At 40.4% G+C, this 25,183-nt stretch overlaps 1 protein-coding gene across 3 annotated transcripts; it reads right to left on the bottom strand.

Moving 5' to 3' along the window:
- Positions 1–1,622: 1,622 nt before the first annotated feature.
- Positions 1,623–22,690, bottom strand: thbs2a (thrombospondin 2a). Of its 3 annotated transcripts, none has more exons than XM_077495458.1 (23): positions 22,547–22,690; positions 22,334–22,396; positions 21,704–22,257; positions 20,697–20,781; positions 18,297–18,496; positions 16,037–16,177; positions 15,096–15,189; positions 13,870–14,040; positions 13,065–13,241; positions 11,021–11,194; positions 10,777–10,904; positions 10,546–10,698; positions 9,731–9,949; positions 9,536–9,643; positions 9,295–9,454; positions 9,093–9,211; positions 8,783–9,017; positions 6,275–6,502; positions 5,712–5,983; positions 5,153–5,250; positions 4,794–4,933; positions 3,051–3,081; positions 1,623–2,689 (listed from the first exon to the last, which is right to left on the bottom strand). In XM_077495458.1, the coding sequence occupies exons 2-23, from the start codon at positions 22,389–22,391 to the stop codon at positions 2,686–2,688; spliced, it is 3,549 nt and encodes a 1,182-aa protein (XP_077351584.1). In that variant the 5' UTR covers positions 22,392–22,396; positions 22,547–22,690; the 3' UTR covers positions 1,623–2,685. The 3 variants fall into 3 exon arrangements, with proteins under 3 accessions (XP_077351584.1, XP_077351585.1, XP_077351586.1); XM_077495459.1 differs by having other exon boundaries at positions 13,870–14,037; XM_077495460.1 differs by lacking the exon at positions 3,051–3,081.
- Positions 22,691–25,183: the final 2,493 nt, after the last annotated feature.

Below are 25,183 nucleotides of genomic sequence, written 5' to 3'. Positions count from 1 at the left end.
GGAAAAGTGACATTAAGTTGAGAAAGTCTGTCAGTGGAATTTTATTTGAAGCTACCTCGAATCGCCGGTTGATATTTCACACTTCTCTCAGTGGAGAGAAACATCAAACTTGTGTTTAAATGAGAGCGCCGTAGTCAGGCTCAGTTTTATGTATTTGGCTCAGTGCTGCTAGAAGTGACAAGATGGTGCCGAGCGCCATTTCTGGACCTCCGAGATCACTAACACTGTGTTCTGTCTATCTTTGTTGCTGTTGTGGACCTTGATGACAGTGAAGACAGGATTTCTCGAGGATGTTCCTCTTTGTGGACTCGTGGTCGGTGTCTCAACAGAAACCTTTGGTTTACTGGGTCACACATTGACATCCTCTGGCAGAGATCACAAAACCAACGTAGCTGGAACTCACTCAAAGCGGTAAAGCAGCAGTGCGGTGCCAGAAGCCATAGAAGCCAGTATTTGGTGCGCACGGGCCACGTGGACTTTTCCAAAAGCCTCAATCCAAATATTCTCTAGTCTGCATGCCACACTGCTTTGAGTGTTGACTTCCCAATTTTCCCCAGACACACGCTATTTTCCTGGCCTGATCTCCATCATTTATTCCTCTGCTCTGCTATGGGGCTGATGGAATTGCACAAAGCTGCAGAAAGTAAATCCATCAATGCATTTATAGTGGCGAAAGCTTCTTCTGTGATTTAAAAATTATTACTTGTTGAATGTTTTGTTAAGGACTGTAGACTGTCACACATCAACAGAAGTAATGAATCCCAACTAAAACTGGGGGAAACATCACACATTTAAATAAAATACTCAGATGCTGATTTCTAAATGTATTGATATGTGCAGATGTCTTTTGCTGATCAAATTTGTTTTGCCTAACCAATAAGAACATGTAAAGATGCTGATGTCATTGGAATCTCAAATCTTATTGGTTAAAGAAACAGTCCCATTACTGATATTGTTTGAATTACTTTGGCCAGCACTTCTGATTGTAACAACATGTGCTGGAAACAGTGAATAAACACTACAAAATCATTCTGTGCCACCATTGACAATTAAATATTTTTAAGATCTGTAATACCTGGCAGATACAAGTCATATCAACAGGTGACTGACTACCAATGTGGACAGCAAGATGTGCTTTAATAAATGTCATAAATTTAGTTAGATGTCACAAATCTATCAACATTCATTGGTTTACTTTGGGCTCAAAAAATATAGGTAACAATTACTTTTAATCAAAATTGTGTCCATCAAAAATTGAGGCTATAGTGCACAAGGGGTCATTAAGGGACAAAATGCATTAAATAAAATTTTCCATTATAAAAATGGAACTTTTCAGGAATAGCATGTACATTTTGACTGTCACACAAACATGGACATAAAACTTTATAAGTCAGTCTCGTTCTCCGTCCATGTTCTCGACCACTTTTCTTAAAGGGTCCCGAGTGAGCTGGTGCCTATCCCATCTGACTTGGAAGTGGAAATGAATACAAAGTATGTAATGTTAAAATAATGCAACAATATTAGCTACCTTGATTTCGTTTTTTTAATCCTCATGAAAGCAGCTTAAAATGTATTTGAATGGATGTCAAAAGAGTCCTATTTAAATAGCAGTCCAAACAAAGTGGTGTACAAGTGATTTATTTATGAAAAAGAACAATCTTACACAACCAAACATTGACATAGACATTTTGTGCAAGGGAATGACCACAACGCAAACGCCTCCTGGAAGAACTTTAATTCTTCCTAGACAAATAAATCTTTTTAAAAATTGGTTACCATACATGTATATTCACTCTGTTAATGAAGCCATTGCACGTAATGGCTGCATGTTAAAGCACTGATGTGATAATGTCTCACTGTGTAGCACATACCATAATTATGATCCAAAGAATTGAGGTGAAAACAAGCCTCCAAAATAACACATTTAGATTATTTCACTTCCTTTTTAAGAAATGTTACTGTCAAAGTAACGGTAATAATGATGGCGGATGTAAACACGTGATTATTTCTTCTGGACATTTATGGATCTCAATTATGTGCTTGTCAGTGTAAACAAATAAATAATATATACAAACTCTAGAAAAAAAGAAGAAAAAATACCCAAAACAAAACAAGCAACAAGCATAAATAACTTACAAAAGGAATTATAATACAGACTTAGTATAAACATCTTTGGCATTTACTAAAATGACTTTTAAAAAATACGTAGTTGTTCACTCAAGTCCACATTCAGGATTAAAAGAAATGACTTGGAACAGTAAAATGATGTTTTGGTTACTGATACTGTGACATACATGTGATATTGTGACATACTGTACAGGAGCCAAGAAAAAGAGCATCAAACTGACCACAGTTTGGGTCACATAGTGTAGGAAAGCACATACAGAATCTAAGTGGTTGTACAATGAATCCTATAAAAAATGTAGTCATAAGTACATTAGTTATACTGAAATATTCTGCATAGTTTCTGCCACCCGTCCACTCATGTCCGTCCTCCCGCGCACCCTCCAGTGAGGGGAACGTATACACACAAATCACCCGGACAACAGAAAATCCGAGTCATGTTTTTCTCGCCAGCGTGGAGACATGGAAGAGCATGGAAAGTCTCATTTACTGTACGTTGAAATGCATTCAGTGACGATGTGATGTTTACTTTGAGATCCCCTGCTCGCCATCTTGATTCAGTTATCTGCGGAAACACGGAGGAAATGGCGGCCATGACTTGCATGTTTTGTAATCAAGACACAAACAACACCAGCGCCGGGTGAGAGCATCGCAAAGCGCGGAAACAAACGTGCGCATGTGGCGCACGGGCATCTTAAGCGATTGCAAGAAGGCTGCAGGCTTTCCACACTTCAGTGCTGGGACAGAAAGTTGGAAGTCCTTGATACACGCGCACACTCACAAGGTCTTCCACAATGCAGCTGGTGCATTGTACACACAAAGATAAAAAAAAAAAAAAAAGCTGACAAGCATGAAACATAGCATGACATTCTCGTTTAAAAATGTGCCTGGGCCAACGAAACAACATGTAACACACACGATGTTACCTTGTCAACCTTGTCGGCAACTCCAGCTCATCTGAATATCAAAAGACACGTTGAAGGGGTTTAAGACTTTCATATTAACTCATTTGCTCCCAAAAATGTAGAAACAACTTCTATTTTAAATATTGCCATGGTCCCAAAACGTATTTACACGTTTATTTTTTTATGCTTGAGCATACAGAAGGCATTGATGCAGCTTCTGACCTGAAGAGGGCGCTTAAAGCAATGCTAGTTATTACAAAAAAGGACCAGCAAGTGGCAGCAGAGTGTAAGAGATCAACCAGGGGCATGTTGCAACAAGCTCTTTTCCCCAGTGTTTTCAACAAGTTTGTGAATAATGATGAAACTTAGCTATATTCTAATGCTAATTGCTGCAAAACAGAAACATACAAATATACTTTTTTTCCTGATGAAAGAAGAGACTCTAACACTTTCTTTTGGCAGGCAAAAAAAAAAAAAAGAAGGTTTGTGTACTTCTGGTTCTCAGGTGTGCCAAAGAATACACACAAAAACACTGCAGAAAAAAACAAAACAAAACAAAACTATTATCTCAACTCTTATTATCGAAATCACCTGCCAGTCTAACTAGAGCAAATACTGTAAAAGAGCTGTATAAACAATTGAAGGCTTCTGGCAAGGAAAAGCATTTTTGCATACGCCTGATTTTACACATAAACATTCACCCATTACTCATTGCAGAGTTGGGGAAATGTTGAAAAAGACTTGCAGTGTTAACAAGTTGAGAGCAAATCCACAACATTTACTGGATTCTCAATCAACACAGGAAGTTCCAGAATTTTGATGATGATTAGACTGACTCACCCTGGGGTGAATTATAGTAATTTTTATTCATTTGTGCAACATGGTCTTGAATGAACTTATTATCTTTATCTGTAGTATTTACGTGTGCACATTGACAAATCTTATTTGGAACCAATCGTCCACATGTGGGAGTATTTTGTAGTATACTATGCCATGAAAAATATTGACTCTGAAAAGAAACTCAAGGTGGGCTTTCCAAAAACATCTGTTGGGCTGTTGGCTATTTATGTTGAACACTGCATATGTCCATGCTGCACATGGCAATACATGATGAATGTGCATTTAGATATTTTTGTAAGTAAAACACATTTTTACTTTTTGAGATGAAAGTTTGGCAAAATCTGATGAATTTGTTGTGGATTTTTTTTTTAGATTTAGATTTGTTTAAGAAGTTGCACAACTATGACTGTCTCTTTTAAATCTATGCTACTAATTTCAAAGCGCAGAAACACCCATCCATCCATTTTCTGAACCGCTTGTTCCTCATAAGGAACCATCCACAGTCACAAGCACACCTAGGGGCAATTTGGAGCGTCCAATCAACCTGCCATGCATGTCTTTGGAATGTGGGAGGAGATCGGAGTACCCGGAGAAGACCCACGCGGGCACGGGGAGAACATGCAAACTCCACCCAGGAAGGCCGGAGCCTAGACTCGAACCCGAGTCCTCAGTACTGGGAGGCGGATAGCGCAGAAACATTCTATTAAAAAGAAAAACTCAAGAATTTCCCTGTCGTTATCAAGAAAGACACAGTCCCCATTGCTTACATCCTCCCTTGAAATAAACACAATATATCCCAAAAGTCCATGTTGGTTACAAACAGGAAGTGAATGCCTACAAGTTCATGAAAATCATGAAAAAGGTATACAAAAACATTTGTCCATTTGAGGATTTAAACAGATATTTGAAATAGTTTCAACTAACCTCTGCACTCATACTTGAGGTCCGAGAAGAAGACCAGCTCTTGTGAGAAGACAAACAATCCTAACCTTCCGCCAGCAAACGTCTTGTCATAAACTGGCCCCGAGTCAGCCATGATCTGTTTACCCTCGTACACAACCACCCTGGAAACGTGACAGACACATTGTTTATATTCACAAATCTAATGACACACAATAGAGGAGCTATAATATCGCAGAGGTAATAATTTAATGGCATGTTTAATGTGTTAATCTTTAATTAATTTATTATTTAAAAATTAATTAATGATTAATTTTAATGTTTAATATCTACTTGTATGTTTTTATAAACATTACATTAATAACTTGAAGTAAATATTCTACCTGATGAAACCAGTTTTTGGTCTGTGGATGAGGTGCCACCTGTAAGCTGTGTAATCTTTCCAACCAATATTTTTGGGGTCATGCCACAGAGTGCGTACCTATTTGAAATTAATAACATGACAATCAACATCAGAGTTTTTAAAGCAAACAAACATCAACAGCAACAACAAAAAATTCAAGGTTAAGTCAACTCACTATGTTCTATGCAGCCCCACTAATCTACAGACAGTATTCTAATTAATATTGTTTGTGGAATATGAGATAAGCAGCGAAATCCAGCCGTTTTTATTCCATCTTAGGTAGCGGCCATTTTGCCACTTGTTGTCGACTTAAAATTGCATCTCAGTTGCTCAAGGCACAGGTAACGACCAATCACAGTTCACCTGCTTTCTGAAGCTCAGCCATGATTGGTCATTGAGCAACTGTGATGTGACAAAATGACCGCCCTCTGAGATGAATAAAAATAGGGGGCTTTTGCTGCTTAACTCATATTAAACAAACAGACAGACAACATATTATTGTAAAGAAAATGTTTAGGTTGATTTAAAATGGCGCCTACCTCTCCAGGAGTGTTGCCCGTGTGCCACAAAGCATTCCTAAGGTGTTCTCCAGTGCCAGTGGTCGAGTTGACCACTTTGAGTGACACGCCAGAGATGCCGAAGGCCTTGGAGGGTTTGTCCTCCCAGTAGGTTTGTGTGATCTGCTTCCACATCACCACATAGAAGCGCGCACTCGACTGGTAGCCAAAAACGAAGCCCGCGTAGTCGTCGTCCCTGTCTGTGTTTACGTACATCGTGCCACTGAAGTCCACAGCGCTGAACTCATCGAAGCCTGGCGGTACCAGACAAAAGATGACCTTCATTCATAATTCGGCTCATTGTAATTTGCAGAGGTGGCAAATCCAGGTCCAGAAAGTAAAAACGCTGACACAGTTTGGCTTCAGCCACAGGTACTAGCTAGCTAGCCCCCTAGCTAACGCTCATGGTGCTCGTTTACCTGCTAGGGAGCTAGCTAGCTAGCATCAGGGGCTACAGCCAAACTGTGGTAGGGTTTTTTTTTTACTTTCTGGACCTGGATTTGCCACCTCTGGAATTTGACACAGTTTTAACGAGTGATGCTCACCTACGGCAATGCCTGGGTCAGAGTTGGCAGTCTGTACGAGCTCTTTGCCCTGGTGCCTCACCACCCAGTTGGGGTCGATTTGAGTGGTTCCCTTCGGGTCCAAGTGGACCATCTGGAACTTCCTGAAGTCAGTGATGCTGATGGCGTTGTTCTCCGGACACACGTCGAGGATATCTGGAATACTGTCGTTGTCAAAGTCGTCTTTGCAGGCATCACCTCTTCCATCACCTGGTAAAGAATGAAACCGAGAGACAGGCTTGAACTTATTTGCACTGGAAATTTGCATCATACTGCTAGTATGGCTACAATTCACATTTGTGAACGGTTCCTCGGCGGAGGTCTGTGTGCCAAAGACAAAATGATCATTTTCTGAGTTGTACCTAATGAAGTGGCCAGTGAGTATAGCACATTTTCCAAAAGTCACCGACACTAAAGCAGCCATCTTTTGTCATGGCGTGATAACTATCACTGATGATATCCGACGTCCACTTGAGCCAGACAGCAGGCTTGGAGCTCCCTGTGGAAAGGTTGCCGTGAGTCATGAAGGCCGCCGCATGGAAGTAGCTCGCTGCTTTCTGTCATCATGTTTGTTATGGCACACGAGGCTACACTTCTGTCAAATAAACACTATCTGACAAGCTGTGAAGAGAGTGAACGCATCGGTGACCAGGTCCTTCCTCCGCAGCCGTCTGTTTCCAGTTACACACAGCTGTATAAACTCCAGGTAACCCTGCGCAATTTGGGCACAGCAAACTAATCAAGAGCAAAGCTAAAACTAATAAAAACTTAACAAGCTAGCGTGTGCCCTTTTGGGTTGCTTGCTGAAGTCATGTGGAATGACATCACCCATGCCAACGCCACACTCACAATCTTTCCGCTGTCGAATTTCGTGCACGGCATCAGAAAAAGTTAACAAGGCAAAGTTGAACACCAGATGAATTAGAGTGGCATCATCGCAGGTGCATTTGCTGCGTGCACAATTATCCGAACTGACGTATGACATGTGTATTTACACCCAATGATACTTACATGGCCCTACTAATATATATTTAAAGGCTTTGGCAACTACTTTCTCTTATTCTTAAGATGGACGTCAAAAATCTAACTTTTCCCTTTGAACACCCTCTCATCACCTCAATAAACCTCAACTTCTGGTGACTGAACCTCAAGTGTGTTATTATTGAACACCCGACGGCGCTAGTATATAATTAACTAGATTGATGGTTAATGAACTGGAAATACATGGCCATCGACAATCAGAATGTATTCCACTTGTCTAATTTTGGAATGGATTTGTTAATTAGTATGGAAACTCCAGTTCCATGGCGTTTCTTATTCCTTTTGATTTTTTGTTTTTTTGTTTTGTTCTGATGGCAACTAGTTTGTAATTCACTTTCAACCACCTATGCTTGAGCCATCCCATTTGCTATTTGTCATTATGGACACTGGACAGGTTAAAAATATATTGAATGTCAAAATTAAAGAGGCAATATATGTTCCATGCATCTCCTCTCGTCACAACACAGTGTTCTGATTAATCGTGTTTCTGGAACATGAATTAAACAGCAAAATCCACCTGTTTTTATCCATCTCAGGGGGTGGCCATTTTGCCATTTGCCGTCGACTAGAAATGACATCACAGTTGCTCAGGTAACAACCAAGCACGGCTCATCTGTTTTCAGAGTTTGGTCACGTGACAGTCGCAAGCTGGGTGGTTAATGGTCGTTACCAAAGCCCAGAGCAACTGTGATGTCATTTTCAGTCAACAGGAAGTGTCAAAATGGCCACCCCCTGAGATGGATAAAAAGAGGTAGATTTTGCCATTTCATTCATTTTCATTTGCAGCCCCACTGGTCTAAATATGGTAATCTGGTTAATATTGCGTTAGTGGAATATGAGTTAAGCAGCAAAATCCAGCCATTTTTATCCATCTGAGGGGGCGGCCATTTTGTCAGTTGCTGTCGACTGAAGATGACATCAATGTTGCGTAGGTCTTAGGTAACAACCAATCACAGCTCACCTGTTTTCTGAAGCTGAGCTGTGATTGGTTGTTGATGACATCAATGTTGCTTAGGTCTCAGGCAACAACCAATCACAGCTCACCTGTTTTCTGAAGCTGAGCTGTGATTGGTTGTTGCCAGAGACCTGAGCAACATTGATGTCATCTTCAGTCGACAGCAAGTGGCAAAATGGCCGCCCCCTCAGATGGATAAAAATGGCTGGATTTTGCCTCATAACTCTAATTCCACAAATGTTTAGATTCATAAGGTCATATATAACACATTGTCAAGAAATGTTTAAGGTTGACTTAAAATTTAATCAGAATACCGTGTTTAGACTAGTAGGACTGCATAAATGGACAATAAATTTGATGTATTCCCTTCTGCATGATACAAAATCAGTCATACTAATCAAATAATCATCGATTATGTTGTAATTGCGTTGATACTTTTACAAATTTTATGTATAATGGAAATGATCGAAAGCGCAACAACTTGTGAACCTCACCATCAGAGTCCAGCTGGTCTGCGTTGGGGGTCAGTCTGCAATTGTCCTTGTCATCAGGTACACCGTCGTTATCATCATCAAAGTCACATGCGTCTCCTTTGCCGTCTTTGTCGTGGTCGGCCTGGTTGGCGTTGGCCACGTACGGGCAGTTGTCCAAGTTGTTCTGATGGCCATCTTCATCAATATCCTGGCTGTTGTCACACTGGTCTCCCACCAAGTCGTTGTCTATGTCCATCTGTTGCGACAACATTAAGGATTAGTGAGTATGGAGGCCTGCGGTAGATTTTGGCTGCTCTGTGTTATACAGTACCTGCAGAGGATTGTGAAGCAGGGGACAGTTATCACACTGGTCGCCAACTCCATCCATGTCTGTGTCCTTCTGGTCCGTATTATATACGAGAGGGCAGTTGTCATTCTCGTTCAAGATTCCTACGAAAACAAAAGTGAATTCTGGGTTATGAAGGCACTAAAGTAGCACGTCAACAATTATTACAGTTTGGGAGTTCTTTTACCATCTCCATCAATGTCTACAGCACAGGCATCCCCTTCCCCGTTGTGGTCCGTATCAATCTGGTTAGGATTGTGCTCATAAGGGCAATTATCACAACGGTCACCTACTTCATCCTTGTCAAAGTCAGCCTGGCGAGGGTTGAAAAGGAGGGCGCAATTGTCCTGTGGTTGAAAAAGCACACTTGTTAGAGGGAATCTGCAAGTCGGGTGTGCAAATACTGTATGTGAAAAAACATCTCACACCCTTTCATCCAGGATTCCATCATTGTCGTCATCTTTATCACAAGCGTCTCCTTGGCCATCTCTGTCAAAGTCTTCTTGTCCAGAGTTGGGCAGGCTGGGGCAGTTGTCCTGAAAAAGCAGAATTGGGACTTGTAATTAATGACTTGTTGAAAAAAAAAAGATGTATTAGAGAAGCAGTTAAATGGCATCAGCTACCTTTTTGCAATGGTATGTAGCATTAGCTCCACACACAAGGTTCTGATTGGGCCAACCATCGAGGTCAGAGTCCTCCCCGCAGATATAGCCATCACCAGCATAACCAGTGCGACACTCACACTTGTACATGGGATCACTGAAATGGCTGAGGTAAATACATTCAGCAGATCGATGACAGTTGTGTGTCTTGTCCTTGCAGGGATTCTCTGGCTCGCACACCTGCGTGACAAAAAAAGTTTGGAATGGTCCGAGATTGTCGTCATCTGTCCGTCTGGAAAAAGCATTTAAAAAATAATGGCTGCTCCAAAATGAGACGGTTAAGTAAGACATTTTAGACAAAGTACTTCAGAGTGTTGCTGATTTGATAGAATCCCACTTAATGCATCACACATCCCACTGTGGCTCACCACTGCCTCGTAAGGTACTCGCAGCTGCCACTCATTACTGGCGGACCAAAATATAACTCGGCTTTGAAAGAGTGGCAATGAGAGCAAGCCTTTGATCACAAACCCTGAAATGGAATCATTCACTGCCAACCGTGAGACAATTCCAGTATCCCCAAATCAAATAACTGTGCAACTGGGGCATGGCGTTATAGACGAGCATCTGCAAAGGCCAAAAAAGGGGCAAAAAGTAGCATCGCTAAAAGAGGCAGTGTAGATGTGTAGATTTAGCTCTGGAAATAGTGAGCTTCAAAGATATTATGTTTCAAAGGCACCAATATATGTAATACTCATGGTAGATAAAATATAAACAGATTTGCTGCTGATATAATGAAAATAGCGACAAATTGTTACATTTGACCTATGCCTTACCTGCTTGTTCTTCTTAGCGGCCTCCACCCCCATCCCGAAAGGTTGGGTGCCCTTGTAGCGTTTAGGGCAGGGCAGACAGTGGAACCCTGGATCGGTGTTAACGCAGCGCTGCTGTCCGCCCACGTTGAAGCAAATGTCAGACACCATGTCGCACTGGAGGACGAGAGAAAGACATGAAAAAGCTGATCATGATCAGCCCTCTCGTTTATAGGAGAGAGAGAAAAAAAATACCTCATTGATATCTTCACAGTGGGTACCGTTTCCACGGAAACCGGCTGGGCATGGCCCACAGTCCCAGGAGCCATCTGGGGAACTGCTGCAGTCCACTCCCGCAAAGCACGGGTTCGACAGACAGCCATCTGTAAGGGATTCATATGGTGAGTTTCAAAAGTCATTTCCATAAATGGAATTTCAAATGTACGTCAACAGAATCCGAATTTCAACAGGGAGTCTAGAGTTTATAACTAGAGCTTACCAACAGGACAATCTTTTTTGTTGCAGCTGTCACTGTCGTTGACCTCTCCGATGCACTTCCTGCCGCCGTACTGAGGATGAGGACTGTTGCATTCACGTTTGCGACTTTTGATCCCACCGCCGCATGTTGCTGAGCAGGTTGCCCACGGAGACCAAGGGCCCCAACCTCCATCGACTGATAAAAGCACAGTAGTAAAGCAATGTTTGCATGTTCTCCCACATAACAAAATAATGCTAATAAAACCGGTTTATTTCAACATATCAGGGGGGTCTAGTGTGATAACAACTTCAACGTCTGAGACAGTGACATAAAGGGCTGTGAACTGTGAGTTGAGTGTTAAAAAATTGCCGCCATCACTTTACAAATAGACGGTAGACTGTCACTATTATGTCTGATACTCAGTCGGACGCAAGCAAATTTGCAACTTGACCTCAAGACCCACCCCCTTTTTTTTTTTTTTTCTTTTTTTTTTTTACCAGTACCTGTCATATAAAAAAAAAGTGAAGGTGAAATAGCCTGGAAAAGCTTTAATGGCTGCTGGAAAATTACGTCAACATGTTGACACTAATACAAATAACTTTTCTGCAGTTAATTGCTGTCTTTGAGACATGCATCTGAAGATGTTTACATAGGAAAGAATGTATATGTGAGCACAAAAGCTAATCTTTCTTTCTCTCTCTCTCTTTCTCTCTCTCTCTTTTTTGTTGTTAACTGGTAAAAAAAAAAAAAACTGAAATAAAAGAACTAGCTTCAATATGTATACTATTTAATTTTAACTGGAACGATTTAGTTTTTTCATCAGATTAATTAATCACATCTTAGACATTTTTTATCAAAACTTTTTGCCTGCCAAATTTGAAAATTTATGTTATGTGTTAATTTTTTCGAGATTTTATGTTATGAGGACGTCTTCAACATGTTGATCCACTGCACACGCTCATCCTCCTCTCTTTCTAATCAGTTAATTACTGGCATTAATTAAAAACGGGGGGGGGGGGAAAATGACCCCAATATTTTGACATGAACAAATATTTTGAATGTCATACACAAACATTTAATACTTTACTTTAATGCATGTATTTATGTTTATTACTCAAACACAACCTGTGCTACCTTTAACGTAACCATCTGCTGTCAAGCTAAAGGATAATGTGTGGTCAAAATTAATTAGTGCGATTAATCTGCATTAATACATGATTAATGCGATAATTTTTGGTGATTAATTAATTAGTTAACACTTTGCAACTTTGACAGCACTAATTTTGGCATCTCTTTAATCTAAAATGGCTTTCATCATTTGGTGTAAGTTACATCAACTTGGGACCACGCTTGTTCATCCAATCACAGATGCAACCAGCAGGCAGGTGTGTTGTTTGAACTAACACGCAAATACTAAACTTTTTCTAAACAAGGATATGAGCTGGATTGCTGTCATAACAACAAGAGTTGCGACGCAATTACTTAGAAAGTCAATTTTTAAAAAAATAAAGCAATAATGATGACATGTTGAATCGGGAAGACTGCCGAATGAACAATACTGAGCTCTCAAAAAAAAAGAAAAGAAAGTCAACACAGTTTGTGTCGATAGGGGCCCAAGCCAAACGGCTTCACGCAACATCCTGTGCAGATGAAAAGTGGACAAACAATGCAACACAGCCAGCTTCCAGTATGAGCCAAAAAGGAGCAGGGAGCATGAACATAAAGTGGAGCCAGGAAGTTGGCGTCACTGGTAAGTGCATGGTCTTGTTATCATTTTTTTTATTTTTTATTTTTTTCACGGATCGGCCCCAAAAATCCCGATTGTGTAAAGCTATAGTGTAGGCCTATATCCTGACAAATATGGACAAATACTTTAAGAAAAAAAAAACAACAAAACAAAGTCCAGTTTCTGGGGAGGAGCCAGTGAGTCAGACGCCGGGGACTTAACACTACAAGAAACATACCGAGATTTAGGTCAAGATTTCCTGGTAGAGGCTAGTCCAAAACACATGTTGCCTGAGGCGACCTGCGAGGCACGAGGAAGAAGAGCCGCTGTGATACTCACTCGGACAAGGCTCGGCAGTGCAGCGCTGGGTCTCTCGGCCGTTCCCTTCGCACTCTTTCCCCCCCAGCTGAGGCATGGGTGCATTACAGTGTCGTATCCTGGTGATCTGCCCGTCTCCGCAGGTCACCGAGCAGGACGACCATGGTGACCACAAGCTCCAACCCCCATCCTGGCGAACTGAAACATCAGGCATATGATGTGAGCGGCACAAACGCAAATTATCATCTAAGATTTCCACTGAGTAAAACAGAAAAAAAGCAGTCTAATCTGCCAAGATTTAAAAAATGGCAACCACGTTTTCTACAAGTAAATATTATGTGATGTTGGAGGCCATGTCTTAATTTCAAAGATGCTCCAAGGTTCTCTCGCCAGTGTTTACATACATCACAGTGTCTAAGCTATCATCCAGCGGTTCGACTGATTCAGCCACTCCCACAGATGCGCTGTAATGTTAGCCTCAACCAATAACAGGAAAATCTCTCAAGAAGCCAATATGTTCATTTCATTCAACAATATGTAGCAAAAATCCCCAAACTACTACACTTTACATAAAATGACCAGAGCCATTAACATTGCATGACAACCGAAAGTGAGTCACTGGACTTTTTATTTGGAAATAACTTCTACTGGGCACACCCTGCAAACCGACCATGCAGTCCAACTTCATTCAGATTCAACAACACTTTGGAATGTTGCGCTGCAGCAGATCTCCTTGGTGGTCTTTGGAGGTGACTTTTCTCCAAATGATCCCTCCCTTCACATTTTGAAAATAACAACAGATCATAAAGAAGATTCATATTCTCACCGCGACTGTCACATCTTCTCGGGCTGCACTTGCGAGTCTGTATGGAAGGTCCTGTGCAGGGGTTGCTGGTAGCGTCACATGACCTTCCCCTCTGTTGAGTTCCTGTCCCGCAGGTGACTGTGCACTCTGTCCACTCGGACCACGGGGACCAGCCATGCTCACTGCCTTCTGCTAGACACATTAAAAGCACAAACAGCAGTTTCAATTGACCTACATTAATTTATAGACATTTTCTGGAAGGGGATTAGGGCCAGCAAAGAGAAAAAAAAAAGTTGGCAGGATTCTGACTCTATTATATATACAGTTAGAATTCTGACTTTATTCTCAGAATTCTGACTTTCTGACTCCCCCCCACAATTCGTAGCTCTAATGTCACAAAGTCAGAATTCTCACTTTAAATCAGAATTCTGAGATTAAAGTCAGAATTCTGAGATTAAAGTGATAATTCTCACATTAAAATCAGAACTGAGATTACAGTGATAAAGTGAGAATTCTGAGATTAAAGTCAGAATTTTCACCCTTAAGGTCGGAATTCTGAGATTAAAGTCAGAATTCTCCCTTTAAAGTCAAAATTCTGAGATGAAAAGTGAGAACTCTCACTTCAAATTCAGAATTCTGTGATGAAAGTCAGAATTCTCACTTCAAATTCAGAATTCTGATATCAAAGTCAGAATTCTCACTTTAAAGTCAGAACTGAGATTAAAGTGATAAAGTGAGAATTCTGAGATTAAAGTCATATCTCACTTTAAAATCAGAATTCTGAGATTAAAGTGAGAACTCACACTTTAAACTCAGAATTCTGTGATTGAGGTCAGAATTTTCACTTTAAAATCAGAATTCTGTGATTGAAGTCAGAATTTTCACTTTAAAGTCGGAATTCTGAGATGAAAAGTGAGAACTCTCACTTCAAATTCAGAATTCTGATATTAAAGTCAGAATTCTCACTTTAAGGTCAGAATTCTGAGTTAAAGTCAGAATTCTGAGATGAAAAGTGAGAACTCGCACTTTAAAATCAGAATTCTGTGATTAAAGTCAGAATTCTGAGAATACGTGAGACCCCCTTTTTTTCTTCACTGGCCCTAATCCTCTTCTGTAAACATTCACTTGTTATACATTAATGAATGATAAAATTTGCATATCAGCAAACCAAGTGCAATTGAATGCATATTACAGTGCTGGTATGCCGGAAGAAATTTTCAGGCCAAGAGTTGCTGTTGAATACTTACGCAGACACGCAGGACAACACTCGCCATCGACAAATGTTGGGCTGGCACAGGCCACTGCGGGGCAGGTAATTTGGTGACACACTACCTTGGATTCCTGTCATCGAGAAAAATTCAGTTCAATCAGGGCAATTTATCAATCCATCTAGCTAGATTAGTTTTAGGGGACTTGAGTTAGGACGCTGTGTCGCTGTGAGCTGTCCTGGCTCAGCATCTTCCTATGCATCTGCACTCTGGCACACATATCTAGCTGAAACCGGGATTGTCACATGGGCAAGGTAGAGCCACCTCCCATCCGGGTCACGGCACCAATTAATAGGTTCTGAGGGAATGTTACTTTTAGCAACATTCTGCTAACAGTAATTACCAGAAGACTGCATATTCTCAGTTGAGCTCTTTAGTGAAATGCCCAAAAAATTGAGCACACAGCTGTGGAGCCATTTTTTCCTCTTAAGGCGGAAGAAGGTCTAATCTATCCAAAATGGTTCCTACTCTTATACAGTCTTGGCCAACCACCCACAATGTAGCTTAATGTCATAAAAATGCTATTAATCATCATCAAAATTCACATGCACATCTCTACTCATGTTAACTTCAACCTCTGAAAATATCAAAACAATTACCACAGTATCAGGGATTTTATGGACATTATGTCTTTTTCTCACCACACAGTACGCTCATGACTTTATATCCACCTAGTGTATGTAAACTTTCAAGCACAACTGTGTGAATGCAGATAGATAAGTATTTTAATGTGGAAAAAAAACTTGTCTGCAATTTTTGTGTGATTATCGACGCGGGGGCCGTGTATGCATTGGACCTCACACAGGCAGTCACTCATATTTCCAGAATAATAATCCATCTTCAGCACAAGCTCATTCTTCATTTTTCAAATCATCATGGATTATTATTCTTGTGAAATGAATTTATCCTATTCACTCTACCTGGCAGGTGCATTTGGTGCAACTGTCTACAACCCAGTCTTCCTTGTCGTCAAACAGGCGGCCATCCTGCCAGCACATGTTCTTCTCCTTGGTGTTCTTCATCTTTCCAAGCGCCTCCTTCATGACGGTGTTCTCCATCGTCTGACGCACAACAAACGCAGGTAAGTTTGAATTTAGAGTTGTCACAACCGTGGTAATGGCTTCCTGGTTTGCATGAAGGTAGGCACGTGTGCTAAGCAGGGGATAATAATCAAGCATGAGTAACAAACAATTATTGCACCAAAAAACAGTCACCATCATTGAATAGGCTCAGACTAAATGTAAATAGACAACAAAGAGGAATGATTGATGAGAAAATGTGAATACTTGTAAATGTGGTTTGAATTACTATAAATAAAAAACTGAAATCATTCCAAAATTTTCATTGTAACCTCCAACCCAATTGGAGAGCGGCAAGTCTGTGGCTGGACTCCTGCACACTTGGCAAGTGTCGGTCGATAAACTGCTGCCAACATTTTGTGTCTGCGTGCTGAAGAAGGGAGGCAGCAGTGCGCGCCGTTAGAATCGAAGACACCACTCGGTCTGGAAGAGCCTCAGGGACCCTTTCTCATCGCAGCCATTTTTTTCCAAGCTTCATGCCCAGACTTTCTTATTGCTGGGAGGCTCCCAGAGGAAACACACAGCCAGACATTAGACTGGACCCCAACGCTGCCAGGGGAACACTTCCTATATCCACATGTAGCGTGTCATAAAAATGTCTGACACACAATGCCACAGATCAAAGGAGTCGTATGGGTTGAGTGACCTCAGGTCGCTATAAACAGCTTTGAGGTCACTTGCTGTTTGCTTTTTAAACTAATTTTGTGCTACCACATAAACTCTAAACTAAGTTGACAAGACAATGTCCTCTTTCTTTGTTTACTCTCGTGTTAATTTTAGCCGCCATTTTAAATGTAGTCTCAGTTTTAGTCCAGTTTCAATCACGCTTGATAGTTTATCATAGTTAATCAACTTCATGCCGTTTTAATTTCGTCCATTTTTAGTCGACTATAAATCTAGCATTTTAGTCTTCATTTAGTACAAGAAAACATAATTTTATTCGTCTAGTTTTAGTCAACAACAATTGTCTAATTTTAGTCAGGACAATCATTTTACCTCTGTATTTTTTTTGTCAGCAGATTATTACATTTCTAAAACTATTTCACATTAACTTTTCTCTCCACTTTTTGATGGAAAAACAACTTGACACACAATTACAGTACATCAACAAGTGGCTACTATGGCGCCATGCTATGATCTAGTCAATTAGCCAGCATTAGCTAGCAGTCAGATTCACATTATTGTTGGAACGTTATAACTATAATTTACTTTTTTTTTTTTTTTTTTTTTTAAACCTTTCACCTTGAATTCACCTGTCTGTCCTATGTGTTTGTGCATGTTGCACTCGCTAGCTGCAGATTTGAAAGGGGGTGTGTCACTGTGTGTCACATGACAGTGTCACAGTGACAGATTAGCAAAGACAAGATTTTACAAAATCATGTAATTTTTGTGTCATTTTTGTTCATGAACTAAAATGTTCATAGATTTTAGACTAGTTTTTATTAAAGAGACACTTGACTCATTGAGTCACTTTCAGCAGTAAAGTTAATATTTTAACCAGAATTAATGTGCTAACGTCATTATTTTTCATGTACAATTAATACCTTTAAAAACATTTTTTTTCCCACTTGCTGTCATCTGAAGATAATACCACCTGTGCTGAGGAAGCAGGTAACGATCGAGCAATCATGGCTCAGTTTGCTGACCGAACGCAGAAAACAGGTGAGACGTGATTGGTCGTTAACTACTTCCTCAGCACAGGTGATGTCATCTTCAGTCGACAGCAAGTGCAAAAATGACTTTTTACAGGTATTAGGTATTAATTGTACATGAAAAATAATGAAGTTATCAAATTAATTCTGGACAAAATAACTTTTTTCTACTGAAAATGGCTTAATGAGTAAAGTATCCCTTTAAGCGAAGACTTATTTGACGAAAATACATACTGGTTTAGTCCCAGTTATTGTTTATTAATGAGGGTTTTAGTCTAGTCTAGTCTAGTTTTAGTCCATTGAAAAGTGTGTGCTGACGAAATTAGTTTTGGTTCATTTTCGTTGATAATGTTAACCCTAGTTTACTCAAAGGTATCTTACAAAAAATACTCAACCATGTATCATCCAGAACAGAATCTGGCTACGACAATCCAACCATTGCTACTTACCACTTTTTGCAAGCCGTCAATGAGGTTACTGACAACCACCCGGAGGCCTTTGAGCTCCTGGAACATGGTGCTCAACTCCTCGCAGGAGCGGTCACACATCTCTGAGCCCACGTCGTCTCCCTTCTGACCAATGATGTTGGTGGTGATGGAAGGACTCACATCCACGATCTCAGTGCTCTCGCTCACAATATTGGCATCATCTGGAAGGGAAGCGACATCAGAGGGATGGAAAATGATCAGGCAAGGCAGGGATTTCCCAGTTCTTCTAGGCCAAGCACGACAATGTGAGGATTATAGTGTTTATTGTGTTCCCAAAAACAGATGCTCCGTCAGCAGTGAAACAGACGCTTAATCTTTCCACGGTTAGCTGAGGGAGAGTGGGTGGTGGGGGGGTAAGGGAGTGGGCAGCAGTAGAGAAATGTGGGTGTTCTCTGCGATGAGATGAGAAAACCGTGTTTGTCATAAATCTCTGTGACCCGATGGATAAGTGGATACACACAATATGAACTAACCACACAGATTAATTTACGTATCGGCTGATTATTTTGATGTTCCAGTGAAATCACAAAGCAATAAGAATAACAACAATCTGGATGAACACACAATAGAATTACTCTTCTTAGGGTAGAATTGGCCTTCAAAGGGAAGTCAATCCCAAAACTTTCTTTACAACATGTTATATGTGTTTGTGGAATATGAATTAAGCACCAAAATCAACTCTTTTTTTTTTTTTTTTGTTAATCCATCTGAGACATGACATCACAGTAGCTCAGGGCTCAGGTAAAGACCAATCACAGCTCAGCTTGCAAATATCACATGATCAACCTCAGAAAACAGGTGAACTGTGATTGGTCATTGCCTGAGCCCTGAGCAACTCTGATGTCATTTTCAGTCGACACCAAGTGACAAAATGGCCGCTCCCTGAGTTGGATCAAAATGAGTGGATTATTATATTCCACAAACATAATATTAATAAGAATTGTGTGTTTGGACTAGTATGGCTGCAAAGAGTATATTATTGTTAAGAACATTCTTGAGTTGACTTCCTTTTTCAGTCAAGCCACATTTTCACCAAGCTGTAGAGTTCGGTAAACTGACTTAGCTTAAATAGCAAGTTAGCAATGTTACATCAAAGTGTAAAAATATTCCAAACTGGCAACAAAAGTCAATTTCCAAAGAAATGTAGCACAAAGTAGATAAACCACAGATGCCATACATGTGTATGACATCTTTTACAGCGCAATGAACCACATGACATTTTAAGATTTTGCTTCCACCCAGTTTAGGATTGTTTTTCTTCCTGAAGCCACAAAACGGGAGTTATGACAAGATGACTTAAGTGAATGCATGACAGATAAAGTAAAAGCAAAAGTTTTGGATCAAGTGTTATAAATAGGCAAAAGATTGATGACAGACCAGGGCACTTTAAATCAAGAAGTCACTCAAAATTGCCTGACAATAAACCAGCTTGAGCTAAAAGTTATGCTTTCTTTCCCGCTTCGTCTGCTGGATTCATTCAAACCTCGGGAGGGCTTCATGCTGCGTGCGCATGACGAGTATGAAAGGATTCACAAGCCATTCACTCCCTTAGAAACACACTGCATTTTTTTTTTCTCAAAAAGACACAAATGATGAGTTTGTCACCCTTTTTCTCCTCATTTTTTAGACAAATGCTGGAATTTCAACCCTGCTTGTGGCAACTCTCATGCAAAGTGCAGCACTTCATACGGATTCACTACTGTATCCGGATGATTAGATATATATTCATTCCTCTGGGCACAACGGAAGATCAGCAGCTTCAATTTCTTATGAGAGCGTTGACTGAGTTGAGAAAGGCAACCTAATCAGCCAACGTTGTGACTCGACTTTGTATATTTGCATGCGTATGTGCAGCTGCATGTCGACGCTCACTCCGCAGTATGTTATTCACTTTCCCTTTCGTATTTTCTTTCCCATGGCTTCACTCGAGGTCCTGTGCAGTGAAAATAGTGTGTGCGCGTATTTTGCGGTCCACACCACCTTCACATACAACGACTGACTCCTTTTTTCTTCTAGGTCGTAATGCTGGGAAATCTTGCCACACGTCTAATCTGCAATTTCTTTGACCCACTTTAGAAACAAAGTTAAAAAAAATGTGAGTCAGCTGAGCGCACGCAGCGTAACTTGTGGTGTGGGACGTTAGTGCGGTTTTGATCTGACTGCACGCTTGCACGTGAAAGACTGGCGCACATCTGCAAATATAATTGTGTTTGACATAACCTTTGGCTTCTCGAGGTCACACAAATAGAAACTACTCTGGTTGAACACATTGGGGAACTCTTTAGTGGGTGACTGCTGTTTGAAGTACTGTGCAGCAATTTAAGAGGGGTAAAAAACAAAAAAAGGAGAAATACACTTTACCTTGTTTGGAAACTTCACAGTCTCTACTCAGCAGGATGTCCTCAATTGTGGTATCAAAGATGAAACGTACATTTTGTATGAGACCCTGTTTGGTAACACAAACACAAAATGATCATTTTTATCTATCTATCTATCTATCTATCTTAGTCTGTGAGCAATAAGCTTCTACAGGGAAGCTGAGAGCTTATGGATTCAAATTTGAAAATTTTACGAACTTGTCCGCCACTTTGTCCAAATTCAACATTTTATTTACATTAAGAAAATTAGAGCTTATTCGTTATACATAATCAAAACCAAAGCCGTGCAGAATGGTGGATGTTTATTTATTTATTTATTTTATTTTTAAATGCCGCAACATTTTTTTCTTGTATTGTGATAATTAAAATATTTACGTATTTAAAAAAAAAAATAAAAAATAAAAAAATAATTATAATGTTCACATTTTAAGGTTTGGACATTTACAGCATCTGATGAAACTGTGGTATACATATATTTTTAAAATAAAATTTTCACGCCGCTCTATTTTTTTTATATTGCATGGTGAATGTAATGAGTTACAACATTCAAATTCATACATACACGCATGAGCGAGACATTGAGGGAGGGGGCAGCTCAAAGGTGAGATTTTTGTGGCTCTAACAATTTGCTTCAGGGCACTTCAACAGCTCACTTTGAACCTTCAACCTCAGAGCCAAGTCCACATGCATGAATGGCTGGTACCCCTCAAGTTCTGGGGAGGGGGCCACGAAGAATATACAACAGGGATTGTTTAAATTTTGATTTAGGTTTAAGCTTAAATTCTCGCTCATGCTTGTAGATCCATTCTTGCACTCTGACTTTACACATTCACTCATTGGTAGATGGAAAGTTGCAATTTAGAGTCTAAATGTGGAACAATGAGTTGCTGTGGAATGTACAAACTGTTGGTTAAAATGAACTTAACCCATAATTCAAATACAAAACAGCAAAGTTGTACCCAGCACTAGTTCACGGGAGTCCTGACTCACCCTAAAGTGGTTCTCCCGGATGGATCCTTTGGCCACATACATGCGGCTGCCCTCAGCCTGCAGGTGCTCATAGAAAAGCTCGTCCAGGATGATGCTGTCCACCAGGTTGCAGCCCACGTACAGGTTGGCGTTCTCTCCGTGCACCTGCAGCGTTAGGTTCTTCCACTGAGAGTCGGACAGGTCCACGTCCTCGAACGAAACGATATTCTGGGTTCCATCCAGCCAGTAGACCAAGTCCAGGGAGTTAGCGCGTCCGTTGGACACGATCTCAAACTGGCGCTGGCCATCAGCATCCTCGAAGCCCAGCAGGGTTCCACGAGAGCTGCGATCCTGGCGGATGCTGGCCACGAACACGAAGCCCTCGTTGCTTTGGATCTTCCGCAGTATTTGCCCGAGGATGGCGGGTCTCACTGGGGGCAGGTGGTCGAAACGGATGAAGCGGTACGCGGGGGCATCGGAGTTCTGTCCCCGGAACTGTTTGGCCCCAATTGTCCTGCGACTAATGTGACTAACTTCGAACAAGTCGAAGGAGGTGTCGTCCTCCTGCTCGCCATCTATAAATTTAACACATCGTTACAATTCCAATGTCTGACTGAACGAGCTATTTCATTAAAAGCAAATTCTGATTACCTTGAGCGAGCGTGTGGAGGAAGAAAAATGATAATGGTAGCAAGTATCTCAGTATCATATTGCCTTCGAACACAACAAAAATAAACTTATTAGTTTGCAGAATGAATTACATTTGATTATTTGCATTTGAAATAAATGCAATAAAATTATACCTTCAATAAGCAACCTCAATTATTTATAGCATCCGCACGTGACTTAACAAAAGTGACTTACCTAAAAATGTTTTAATCCAGCAATAAAGTTGGAAAAAAAGAAGGCAACAAGTTTAGGTTATCTGAAAAAGCGGCACCTCCAGTACCGGAGCAGGAGAATCCCACTCCGAGTGATTACATCCACCGACTGGAGGACAGAGCCACTCCTCCCGTCTCTTATAGGGGGGCCCTCGGGGAGGGGGGGTGGGGGTGGGGGATGCTGTCAATCAAATGTAGCCACTGTGACCCGCTTCGCTTGTGATGGGCTGCTAGGAGTCACAGTTACATAATTACCTTCCGATGGCGTCATTTGCTTAACACGCACGCGCGCAAGCACACGCTGGGCACGTGACATCGTTCCCATGCCAACCCTACCCTTGGCATCGACTCCTTCATTCATATCAAATGAATTTACTTTTACAGGGGAAAAGTGTTTGTATGGTGCACTTTTATGATCTATGTTGAATTAAAATATTGCTCCTGAGCTGCATTGAAAAAAAGGAACCTGCACTTCTGCCAGAATAGGCCCATTACTTTTACATTACACTTGATTGACTAATTGATATCTTGGGGACGCAAAGAATAAAATAAAAAGCAGGGAAAGCAGCAACATGGAGGATTTTGAACCAGCGAGTATTAACGATGATGGCCAGTGCTTCTCAATTATTTTCTGTCATGCCCCCCCGAGTAAGAATAAAACATCTTGCGCCCCCCCCCCCCCCCCCCCCCCCAGCCCCCGCGACTATAAATAATATAATTTGTCGATAAAATTGTTTTAAAGCACACCTCTGCATAACACTGTATCCGTATTAACGTATAAGAGAATAAAAAAAGAAAAAGAAATTTGGACCAACTTACAACAAAGAATGGCTTTATTAACTGTAACAGAAAAGATTTAAAGTGCATCTGAAATTCAAAAATAAAATTAAATCCTTAATTAATTAAACTATAAAATTTTTTTGACCTACCATGCCAAACCATATGATACGGAAAAATAAAACTACATAAAATCAATAAATAATAATGCATTCAAACTGATCACCAACATTAACTCAGGAGCACAATATTTAAAAAAAAAAAAAAAAAAAAAACTTTAACCTGCAAAACAAAAATATAAAATAATTTGTGCTGATTTTTTTCCCCTACACCACCGAGCGAATGCTCCCTGCGGACACTCTGCCAACAATGAGAGCGCCACTGCCCCCTAATGTAGTGGAGGTGCAATTTCACTTTATTCTAGGACAGTAAAAAAAAAAAAAAAAAAAAAAAAATCTAAATAAAAAAATTAAAAAGCATGTTCCCTGAGGTCAAACGCGCCCCCCTAGGGAGGCCCGCCCCACTATTTGAGAAGCACTGATTTAAGCAAATATTTGATATTTTCTTTGATGAGAGTGCACTTGAAGATGTTTCAACTGAAAAGCTATTCAAAACCCATTGAAAAAAAAAATCTTGCTATGTCTGCAATGTGAAATGGACAAAAGAAAAACATCTGATACAATAAATACTTTGGATGTTTCCACTTTACATGCACGCAGCATCTTGTGTCTGGAGCTGGTCAGGGTTTTGCCAAGGCTTCCCTCTGTGGTGTCTGAGAAAGAAAAAAGCTGATATTGCGTCTCATTCTTGGAGCCCTGCAGAGGGGCCATGAGGGCTGGACATGGATCTGTGTGGTGGGTTTTACATCTCAAGAACGGAAAGCGCCAATGGACATTCCATTTCAGGAACAAAAGAAAGTACGGACAGTTTCTCATTTGTCTTTGAACAAGTTGGATTGACTACAGTGACACAAATTCAAAGCAGTAGTGAATAATTAGACGTAGAAGAATGTAATTCGTCTCATGCATGATGAAAAACATTCCACAACAAGGAGTGGGAAAACTTCTAAAAGGGCTTTGAAATGAAAAGTGGTATCACAACTGTCACTTATACTCTAAAACTCTGAACTTAGATGTATTAAATGCATCATAACAGGCGGCTTGGTGGATTAGTGGTTGGCAGTTCTGCCTCAGCTTGCTCGTATTTTCCCTTGTACTGTACATGAGTTTCCTCCTACACTCTAAAACATGTATGTTAGGTTAATTGAAGATTGAAAATGTCCCGTTTCGGTCCAGGCTCTACTAGGACTCTTGTCCAAAGTCAGCTGGGATAGATTCTATGAAGTCATTTATTTGTTACCATAATCCAAACGTTTGCCTCTGAGGGCCACATACAGACAAAATTGTTTTTTTTATTTTTTTTTTAACTTTATCAAGCACGCCAGAATCAGTTAAGCAATTGCATATTATTATTATTATTATTATTAAACTGTTACTCTATATGGCAATTCGATAAGGATTATCCAAAATTCTTAGGTGGTCAAACCTAAGCAGAAAGTGATGGAAACAATTTTTGCTTGTAAAAACTCATTTTTTCATTCATCACAGTGAGAAATGTTGTTATTGTTACTGGTTAAGTGAAAATACTTCACGTGCATACTTAGAAAAGCTCTACAGTTATATAAAACCAATTTATTAGGAGCAAATTTCTGGTATAAGCCGCGGGACGCTTAAGAATGTATGGTGGCTCAAAAATGTTAGTTTGGAAACTCCTGTCCTAATGAGGATAAGCAGCATAAAACATGGATGGCTTCATAGCAACACCAAGAATGCTTGACACTTGA

Source organism: Festucalex cinctus, chromosome 14, assembly GCF_051991245.1.
Source record: "Festucalex cinctus isolate MCC-2025b chromosome 14, RoL_Fcin_1.0, whole genome shotgun sequence".
In the NCBI taxonomy this organism is placed as follows: domain Eukaryota; kingdom Metazoa; phylum Chordata; class Actinopteri; order Syngnathiformes; family Syngnathidae; genus Festucalex; species Festucalex cinctus.
Note: the sequence above shows the minus strand (reverse complement) of the source record. Positions and strands in the feature narration are given on the sequence as shown.